Source organism: Geospiza fortis, unplaced genomic scaffold (assembly GCF_000277835.1).
Source record: "Geospiza fortis unplaced genomic scaffold, GeoFor_1.0 scaffold66, whole genome shotgun sequence".
NCBI lineage: Eukaryota > Metazoa > Chordata > Aves > Passeriformes > Thraupidae > Geospiza > Geospiza fortis.
Genome location: NW_005054312.1, coordinates 2,867,516 through 2,878,410, shown reverse-complemented (window position 1 = coordinate 2,878,410; position 10,895 = coordinate 2,867,516). Strand labels below are relative to the sequence as shown.

The 10,895-nt window shown below is 44.1% G+C and overlaps 1 protein-coding gene across 1 annotated transcript in view; it reads left to right on the top strand.

Annotated features, from left to right (window-relative positions):
• Nucleotides 1-10,080, top strand: part of LRP4 (LDL receptor related protein 4) — a 43,006-nt gene extending 32,926 nt beyond the window's left edge. The window contains exons 30-37 of the mRNA XM_031055740.1: nt 19-127; nt 458-602; nt 1,148-1,261; nt 1,552-1,675; nt 2,672-2,739; nt 3,686-3,773; nt 4,340-4,481; nt 6,217-10,080. Coding sequence (XP_030911600.1) covers nt 19-127; nt 458-602; nt 1,148-1,261; nt 1,552-1,675; nt 2,672-2,739; nt 3,686-3,773; nt 4,340-4,481; nt 6,217-6,552 — 1,126 coding nt within the window. The 3' untranslated portion in view covers nt 6,553-10,080. The remainder of the gene's footprint in view (nt 1-18; nt 128-457; nt 603-1,147; nt 1,262-1,551; nt 1,676-2,671; nt 2,740-3,685; nt 3,774-4,339; nt 4,482-6,216) is intronic.
• Nucleotides 10,081-10,895: the final 815 nt, after the last annotated feature.

Sequence of the window (10,895 nt, the reverse complement as noted above, 5' to 3'; positions counted from 1 at the left end):
CTTTCCCTGTGCCCTCAGGATATACTGGGTGGATGCTCACCTTGATCGCATAGAGAGTTGTGACCTCAGTGGGAAGCTACGACAAGTGTTGGTCAGCCAGGTGTCACATCCCTTTGCTCTGACACAGGTGAGATGATTTTCCTGCTGCCACCATTCTCCCTGGTGTGTTGATGAGTTTGTACAGTGGAGTTTGGGAAACAGGGAAGTGTTACAGTCTGAGGAAACCAAGATGACTGAGGGGATAGTACTTAAATCTTCTCTGGAGCTAACAAAGGAAGTTTGTCTGAACTGTGGGGTGTAGACAGTCATCTTCTTTAGAATAAGAGGGTAAGGGTTTGGAAAGGCCTTTGTTTTGGGCCTTCTGCTAGTGGGATGTGTTTTTTATGGATACCCTGTGTCCATATGACTACATATGCTAATAATGGCTGTGATTTTTCTTTGCTGTCTCCCTGAGCAGCAGGACAGATGGATATACTGGACTGACTGGCAAACAAAATCTATCCAGAGAGTGGACAAATACTCTGGGCGGAACAAAGAGACGGTCCTAGCCAATGTTGAGGGATTGATGGATATCATTGTGGTTTCTCCTCAGAGACAAACAGGTAAATAGAAGGACCTTGATTCAAATTCTGATTGTAGACAAATTCTGATTGTAGACCAAAAGAACTCTAGAACCACTACACTATTGTGGATGTCAAGTAAGGATGACATCCTTTTATATGCTCAAACTATTCACACATCTTCCCTAAGCTCGTTCCTTGTCTGCCTGTGACTTTTCAGTCAAGTAGATCTTAAAGGTGTTCTGTTAAAGCTTTGATTAGCAAATGTCACTTTATTGTTATTCACCTAACATTGTGTTAAAGCAGAAGAATGTGAGGTTTTGTTTTTTGTTTTTATCTCTGCAACTGTGTTGTCTGGGCTTCTGTCTAAAGATTGTCAGTACCTTCCTTTCAAAACTGCCCTAATCCAATTCAGTGTTTGGTTATTGTCGTCACTTTTAGCAATCAGATGATGGGCATATGCCAAAACCAAAATAACTTGCCGGATTTCTAAGAAGTATTTCTGGCTAATCAGCAAAGAAGGTTGTTGCTCTGAGCTCCTTTTTGTTCAGATGTAACATATTTAGAAAATTGTTTATTCTTTCCAGGTAGTAATGCTTGTGGAGTGAACAATGGAGGCTGCACTCACCTCTGCTTTGCCAGGGCTTCTGACTTTGTCTGCGCGTGTCCGGATGAGCCAGATGGGCGGCCCTGTTCTACAAGTGAGTGTCACTTGGCTAGTAGCTTCCATAAGTGAGCCGCTGCTACTGCTTATGCAGTGGCAACCAGAGCGGCTGAGGCTCTCCAGTGTATAGATCTTATGCAGTCATATATTGGAACTGAGGCCAGTGGTTGTGAGTGATAGAGCCTTCTTGTCCTTTCTACTGACAGACTGGGTTTGAGATGGGAAGGCTGCTCATATAAGCTATAGAGAGTTTTGGAAATGGCCTATCAGACTTGTTTATCTGTCCCACAAAGTTGGAGTCCTGCTTATTTTTCTCTGTTGTTCTAGTTCCTGGTGTGGTGCCCCTTGGTCCAGAACCAGCCAGTGTAAGTGAGAGAAGTCAAACACCACCTGGCAGACTAAGTACTTCAACAGCCAAACCTCTCACATCTCTGGAAACAGTGGAAGGAAAGTATGTGTTCTTGTTCTTTTGGAATTGGGGTGTGAAAATCGCAGCTTTTGCAAGGTTCTACATGCAAGCCCTTTCTGGTTACAATCATCTGAATATACCTATCCCTAGCCAAAAGAGGATATTCCAGCTCCAGATTTCACATTCTTATTGAATGAAACTATTATGCCAAAGATGCAGTTGTGATGGCAAAGAGTCATTGTTGAGATGGCAAGAAACAGCTGGAGATCCTTTCTGTCCATTTTATTGAAATGTGTGTGTGGGCTGACTGTACTGAAGTATGAAAATCCACCTTTAGCTGATGTGTCATAATTTGATTGATTTTTGAATCTCCTAATTTTGAGAACCTATTTCTGAGAGGAGGACAGAGGAGTCTGTTGCTTCAATTCACTGAAACATCTCAGACTAGACCCACACAGCTGAGGAAATGGTTCTGCCCTGGGAAGGGGATAGCTTGCTTGGGGCAGAACAGAATCTTTGCAGCTCTAACATTTAATTTAGAATGCAGGTAGTTAAGAGACTCTTTTCTGCTAATTCCCTACAGCCTGCTATTTATACAGCTCAGCAAAAGAGTGGTTCTATAGTATATGGTTGAGTTACTTACAGAGCTAAACTTGCACTTTGTTGAGTATGATTTATTGGACAGAAATGTCTTCATGCTGACTCTGAGACATTTTGATTTTTGCTTCAGCACTGATGCTGAAATTTGTTTCCTGAAAGATATGAGTACACCTGTGTACCCGAGAGGCAAATCTAGAATGAATTGGATATAAAGACACTGCAGACCAGTAATTGATATATCCATGCACACCGCCTATATATGTTTATGTATCATTGTCTCTTCTCTGGATGCAGAATACTGAAGAAGAAAAAGGAAGACCTGTGTTTTTTAACTGGAAAGGGAAGGGATATCAGGGCTAGCCCATTCCATCCTGTTTTTTGATACCTTTGTTACTGTTGATTCTACTTTTACTAAATAACTGTCCTTCTGACATTCAGCTGCTCTGACAAAGATGCTAGGCAAGGCTTGTGTACTCGTGCCAACGAGGCGGTGTTGGCCACCATGGGTGAGTTGCTTTTCTTTACCAGAGTTGTTCCTTCAGATGTGGTTGGGGCATTCCACTCCATAGTGTCTGAGATTGAAATTTCTGAAATTCAGGCTTGAGTTACTCAAATGTGTCGCTATAGAGCACGACACAGTATAATAACACACAACTCCATCAGAGGTGTGCAAGAGAGAGATTTTATTACATCAACGTAGCTTTTATAGTTCTTCCAGATATTGACACCCATCTAACACATATACAGTGCCCCTTGGCCATAAAAGAAACAAAGTTCTCAGTAGACAACCAGGGAGCCACGTCACTCTTGAGCCAGCGAGAGTCCATATCTCCCAACTTTCTCTCCTTCCTCTGGTCTCCGTGGTAACAACCTTGGTGTTACTTCAGGAGAGATATAGGGCTTCTCCTTATCTTCGGGAGGCCCTTGCTAGCTCACAGGGACAGCACAGAATGTCTTTCCTACACAAATGCCCTCTGATTTGAGCAAAACACCTCTATAGACTTTCATTAACCTAGATGGGGACTTTTCCAAGTGACTCTTTGGTTTGAAGAATGTTTCTGTTTTCTTTCATCCTATACCTTGTCCACTGGGCTCTTCCCATTAATAGTACTCTATGTCACTGTCCCCTTTGTGTTTAGTTGAAGATGGTTGACTGTAGTAATTGCTTCCCAGTGCAGGAGTAACCTATCAGCAAGGGTGTAACTCCTCCATTACAACCCCATTACAAAGATCTTGACACTTATTGGTTTGCTGGGGCCTGGATGGGAGGAAAGCTGACCATGTTTGTTTCATATGAAGCCAAAGAAAACCCTCTGCTAAACCTTAATGTGCTGACGTTTTAGTTTACATACTTCTGTATGGGTAAAGCCCCAGCATCAGGCATTACACCAAGGTCAGTCTTATCCAGTGAAATATAAAAGTCCATAAATTTCCGTTGGTATTCACTTTCAGGAGAAGGACTACACGTCAGCTACATTATTGGAGGTCTTCTCAGCATCTTGTTTATTTTGCTGCTTATTGCTGCTTTAATTATATATAGGTAAGTGATCTTTTCTCCCTCTCCTGGCCAATTGTAAACTCTTGGGTTGTAGGAGAAGAAAGTCTCTGAAAGCACTAAATCTATCTTTATTGTCAATCCTTAATTTATCTTTATTTACAATCTTAATTTATCATTATTTACAATCCTTTTTTCCTGCATTGGAAGGAGTACTTGATGATTTTATTTGCAAGGTTTGAGTCCTGTGCCTCTAAAGTGTTGGTCATGCAGTTCTACTATTTGAAACCTTATTGGCTAAATTTTCTGCAGAGACCTTATGAGTTATGGACAGGAATGTGAGATAATTCATCTCTCAGTAAATGTGCTCATGTGCTTTCTGGCAGATAACTTCACCAATTACTGCCATGATAGCTTTTGTGATTACACGGCAGTGCCTTGCTGTACTGGTAGCTAGTAAATGGACTCATAGCTGAAGAGCCAGGTGAAGCCAGGATTTTTCTTTGGGGGGACAGTGGAGATGGCTGAAGCCACCCACTTGCTGAGCACTCAGGAACTTTTGATCCTGGCAGTGGGTTCCTGTGACTTTTCTGACAGCTCTCTTCCTCTAGGCATAATAAGTCCAAGTTTACGGACCCTGGCTTGGGGAACCTAACCTACAGTAATCCTTCATATCGGACATCTACCCAGGAGGTGAAGATTGAATCTGTTCCCAAACCAACCATGTACAACCAGCTGTGCTACAAGAAAGAGGTAAGAACTGCTACTAAGGACATGGGAGCCCAGCTCAAGCTGCTGTTGAGTATCACAGGCCTCACTAGGTGGAAGGATTGCAACTTGTGAGCATTTACCTTTAGGACACAGAAGGACAGCTTCAGTGGATTGTTCAGACTGCTGTGGACATCAGCCAGCAGCACTTCTTCACCAGTGAGCTGTAGTGAATTTGACCTGTCTTTAGGTCTCTGCTCCTTACCCACTCCCACAGTGTCTTGTATTTCATTTGCATTGGGTGCTGGCCCTTGAAAATGCATGAGCCAATTGAAATTGTCTTCCTTGGTCCTGGTTAGTGACTTGCACCAAGGTTGCTCTGGACAGTCAGCAGGGGAACCAGGCAGCCAGAAGGGGTTTGGTAATAAGAAAGTGGCTCCTGGCTGTGCATGGCCTGAAAAAGGTGGGATAGGGGAAAAAAATAGAACCCTTATTAAGCAGAGTATTTTAAAGGTCCTGCAGAGGTCCGTACTTTGTGCCACATCATGGAGAGAGTTTAATATGATATCTTGCAGCACTTAGTTTCTCCTCTCTTTTCTCCTCAGAAGCTTTCTTATCACTCAGATAGCTTCTCATCTTCCCTCTTCTGATTTCCGTCCACATCTCACGTCAGGTATCACTGCTCTGTGTGTTTGATCCTGCCTCCCTCACTCAAGCTCTGTTGTGTGGCTCAAGCACTGTCTGTACTAATTGCTCTTTCTTGGTTTCCTCCCCTGCTTTTATGTCCTTAAACTAGCTCTACTGTCTGTCAGGAACATATAAGTAATTTTCTATGGCAGATTCTTTGGTCTGGGCTTTGGCTACTCATACTCACTGATATTTTGAGCAGGCAATTTCTGTTAGGACAGTTTGTGATTATCTGTTAAATTGCTTGGTTCCTCTGGCGGGGTCACAGACTTACACAAGGGAGAGTTTTCCCTTACTGTTTTTCAAAGGTACTATCCAATAGATTCCCCAAATCTTCAAGCCATTTTAGCTTTATTTATTAATGATAAGACAGGATTATTTATCTGGGAATCTAAATGCTTTCCATTTTTCCCTTATTCTGATGCTCCTTGATATACTCAGATGTGTATTTCCCCACCGGCTCCACTTTCTCTTCAGGAATAGATCAGGTGCTCCTTATTTCACAGTGAGCCAAGTTAGATTTTACTGTTTTAATCTCAGTGTGGACCCTTTTGCCTCCGATCATTTTTGTTGTTTCCCTATAATCTCCTTCCCTCTGCTGCTGTGACACTTGGACTCAACAGTGGTATTCCAGCTGTGAGAGGTGAATCTAGAATGACTCCAATGTAAAGATTTGCAAACCTCGAATTGATCTCCTGCCTACTTTTACCATGAGGTTTTCTGTCTGTTTCTGCTCCCCATTTTGTTTGGTGGGGTTTCTTTCCTTCCTTTTTAGGCTCAGTGTTCTTACTCTCTTCTGTCAGGGAATATGTACAGTTGAATGAGAAGAGCAGCCTCATCCTCATTCTGCTTCCACGACTGAAGAATCGGGGAGTTTGGAATGAGAGCCCTTGCAGGGAGGACTCATCTGGGGGTGGTAAAGAACTAAAAGAAGCTTAAAATGGGTTCTGTCATTGTGGCAGTTAAAGCCAGTGGCTGTTTACATGGAGGTCCAGCTCTTTGTCTGCTTCCCTGTCTTCATTCCAGCTCTGCATTGCTCTTTGCCATATTTTTCCATAGATGTATTTTTTTCATTCATCTGTCTTCTCCCTAGACTGGTCCTGACCACAGCTACACTAAGGAGAAGATCAGGATTGTGGAGGGAATATGCCTTTTATCCAGTGATGATTCCGAATGGGATGACCTGAAGCAGATTCGGAGCTCCCACGGAGGGATCCTCCGGGACCATGTCTGCATGAAGACTGATACGGTCTCTATCCAGGCTAGTTCTGGGTCACTGGATGACACCGAAACTGAGCAGCTGCTGCAGGAAGAACAGTCTGAATGCAGCAGTGTTAACACAGCAGCAGCCACTCCTGAGCGGCGGGGCTCACTCCCAGACACAGGCTGGAAACACCAACGCAAGCCCTCCACAGAGAGCGAGGTCTAAAGTACACATGACTTTGAAACACTCATACCCTCCCTACCCTCTGCTCTGCACAAAAAAGACAGACTCTGCCTGCCTGGCAAGGAGGGGCACAGAGACCAGCCTCTCTTGCAAGGGGCCCGAGACTGGGACTGCCTTTCAGCATGGCGCCTGGGCAGCTGTGTTGTTGTGTCTGGAGAAGGAGGATGGGTGGGTTGGTTGGAACCCAGAGACCCTTTTGACTCATTTTCACTGTCTGTGGTTTATTTATATGTTCCCTTTTCCTGGAAGTTGCTGCATTAACTTTTGCAGTGACTCGTCTGGCCTGAATCTGGTTCAGAGTGTCTGTTCCCTGGCAACCTGCAAGTCCTGTGCCATCCAGCTCACGGTCAATGCCCATGAAGAGAGCAGTGCTGCCTCATTGCTGGCTCCTGGTCACAGAAGTACCCCTAGTCATTCCAGCACTAGCAGCACTCTTTGAGGCTTTGTGTTGAGGGGTCTCTGACATGAGAGAGGTCTTTTATAGATGGGATATACTTTGGGGCTCAAGAGGACACTGACACAGCATCAGGTCACCTTGTAAAGGCATAAAGAGGAGATAACCACAGCTGCTGAGACTCACTTCATGAGAGCATCACTGCTTACTTTCATATCTGCTACTAAGAACTTAAGGAATGCTCAGATTGGAGCACTGTGTCTGTTGCTGGCAGTGGACACTGCTCCTGTTCTCCCCTTTCCTGTTGAAACATATTTCTACTCTGGAAAAACAAGAGTCAGCAAATGCCCCTTTCAGAATTGTTCCCTGTGGGTACTGGAGTCTGAGTGCTGAACTTGAGACAAGAAGAAATTGGTATTTTACTTAGTTCTACAGGGCTAATGGGGGGAAATGGGTCTCAGCAAGATCTAAATTTTACTGATCTTTGCATAACTGATACATAAGAAAAAGAAAAATTGCTAGGTCCCCAGTAGTCCCAATTATTTTGGCCTTTAGGACCTTTGATTACCATAATAAGGGAAAAGAGAGAATTCCTAGGTCGAGTCTTTCCCAGGGGAGTGCTCAGTGCTCATAGTTAGGAACTGCTTTATTACTAGGCTGAGCCCATTTGACCTAGAATGGGAGACAATAATCAGGGAGCTGCAAAGGCCATTCTAAGTAGTTGTTTATCAGATAGAATTGCACTTTAAGTTCTTCTGTTACCACTAAATAGCTCTCATTGCCAAATAATTTTTCCCATCAGCTGCATGAGCTTCAGTTCTCTGGCCTCCAAGACTCTTACCCTTTAGGGAATGTCATCCTACCCTTGCAGCCAAAACCCAGCAGCATTTGGAGCTGGGTCTTGCATGCTCCCAAGGACTATTCCCACCTCTTCATACTCTCTTGTCATCTGTTTGTTCAAAAAGAAAAAAGAAAATATTGCTTGACACTTCTTCAAAACCAAAATTTATATTAACCCCTCAAATTACATGGTAAAATATTAAGCATTAAGCCAGATCCTTGGAAGCAGAACTTCCCAGTGAAGAATTTCTCACTGCAAACTTTGTAACCTTTTTTATCACTCTTTTATGGAAAGAGGTCAAGTACATTCCCATCCATGGTGTAAAGAGAGCAAAACATACACTGGGGTATGGTTCAGAGGTAGGGGGAGGGTACATCACCCATGCAATATTTTTTCCAGCTGATTAAAAAGGAGAATCATCCTACTCTGCTTGAACCTTGTTTATATGCTAACAGGCCTGCTACCCCTGAAAAACACCACAGGTGCCAGTGGTTTGCCTGTACTTTTCACAGTAGTGGTAGCTTTGTAGATAGGGGAAGGTTGCAGCTTAGACCTGGCTAGGTGGCTTGAGACTCTGTCCCTAACTGCACCATTGGGCTGACTGGTGTATATTCCTGTGGAAAATGAACTGGAGCTAAGGCTTGGATTTCCTGTCTTAATGTGGGACTTTTCCCTACTCCCAGAGGGATTTTTTTTTTAATTAGATTTTTATTTAATTATTTATTTGTTTGACTCCAGCCTTGGAAGCATTGATTTTGTTGGGCAGAGGCACTTTTGGATTGAGGTGTGGACTTGCCTGGGAACTGAGAAAGGAGTGCATATCACTGACATGGATGCTGCCCATCTAAGCCACTTCATGCAGGGACAACACCAGAGGGCTCAAGCATGAGCAGAAGAATCAATTTGAGCAGAAGCCATGTGTAGGGGCAAGGGCATCAGGGCTGGGAGTGGGGAGATGGGGAAGGAAGGCTCTGACCTGTAGGACAGCAGGGTTTCTTTGGGTTTTGGAATGGGTTGTTCTTTTTTTTTCCCAGTAGCTTATATGACCATGCACCAAAATCCTGAGGTGGGACAGGGGTGAAGGGAAACATCTGCCCAGACCTGTCACTTAAGATTAAGTCAGCCTGTCAGAGTAATTGCTGTCCACATCGCAGGTGTGGAAGGGAAAGGAAAAACACAGTCAGTCTTTTCAACAGCCCATGGTTTTTGTGATCTCCACCTTGATCAATGTTCTCTGCTGCTTCTTAGGAGAGACCCTGCGCGCTCCAGCCTAACAATCATTCATAACTGCTCTCTGCTCCCTTCCTCAAATGATTATGGTGAAAAGGAGCAATAAAATGTCACACAGCCTCCTCTACCAGTGAGGTGGGCAGAAATTCATGTCTTTTTTCTAGAGACAGCCCCAGTGAGATGCTGCCTGGGGGATGCATCATGGTTCCCCACTGTGGGGAAGAGAAGACCCTCGTTGCACTTAGGATGTTAAGAATGTAGAAAGGCTACTGGAGGATGATCTCTTGAGCACTGATTTACTATGTAAAAAGCAAACCTCTCTCCTGTCTGTCCTGAGCTAACGTCAGTGATTTCCGTGTGTTCCTGTGTAATGGTTTTAATGTTACTCACTGGAGACATTGGACTTTCTGGAGTTATTTAACCACTGTGTTCAATATTTTAGGGGTTGATGATAATTTAATATAAATTTAGCTTTTCTTAACCACTCTGCCTGGCTTTTGGTTGTGAATCATGCATGTTCTTTGGACTCTCTTTTGAATGAGGAACTCCCAAACCTGTTCAGACAGAACTTCAACTTTGCTTTATTTGAGAGGAGCAAGAAGATAGGAAGAGATTTGGGGTTGTAGAAACCTGATTGTAGCACATGCTGTGTACCCCTTTGATTTTGAATCAAGGGCCCAATATCTACAGTCACTTCTGCAAATTCTTTCACACACATAATACCTCTCACGCTGCCCCACCTTGCTTTTTCACCCCCTCTTTAACATGGCAACAGCAGAAGGGGCTGTTCATATTAGGACTGTAGAGATCTCGAGCCTCTGCTGAGTGGAAAATAAAGTTCTGAAGAAGAGCTGCTTTGTCTTTCTGTAGGGGGTTTTGTTTAAGCTTCTGTTGCCTTTTTTTTATAACCAAGAGTTTAAATAGTGCCAAAGGCTGAGTAATGAATGAAACATCCATTAATAACTGACACTACAGTACTGGTGCTAATCTTGTAACACATTCTGTCCCTTTCTGATGAAAGAACTACCTAAAACATTTAAAACAACTGTATTTCTGCTCATTTCACAATTGAAGCATTATGCAGAAGCCATTTCAATCAGGTCGTGAAAAAATTGCCTCTTCCAAAAAACTGATGGTGGTCACATGGCATGGTGGGGAGAGGGCAGTGTAAGATTAATTGCAGTTGTGTGTGTGGCATTCTGGTGTCCCTTGTCTTCTATTCTGATCACCCATAAAAAAAATTCCTTCAATTTTTAAAGCTGAAGCGAAGAAATAAATGAGAGAAAACACACTGTGCTCCAAAACCAGTTCACAGAATGGGTCAGGGTGGAGAGGACACTGTGGGTCACCTGAGCCAACCTCCCTGATCAAGCAGGGTCACTCCAGCGCACATGGCACAGGACAGTGTCCAGACAAATCCTGTGATCTCTAGTGAGGGAGACTCTACAACTTCTCTGGGCCATCTCCCAGTGCACGGTCACCCACACAGTAAAGAAGTTCCTCCTATTCATGTGGAATGTCCTGTGCCTCAGTTTCTGCCCGTTTCCTCTTGTCTTATTACTGGGCACCACGGAGCAGAGCCTGCTTCATCCTCTGACACCTTCAGATACTTACAGACATTGGTGAGGTCCCCTCTCAGTCGTTTCTTGAGTTGCTGCTTTGCAAACTCACTGACCATAGCAAGAGAAGGCCCATTGTTCTAACAGGATCTTCCCCAGAGCCGAATCCATCAGTTCCGAGACGCTTTAGCCCTTTGCCAGCGGGTCCCGCCGCCTGACCCGGCTGCCTTACGACCTGCGCCTCTCGCCAGGCGGCGCTCCGGCCGTAGAGGGCCCGGCAGCCCCGTTCTGCACCCTCCAT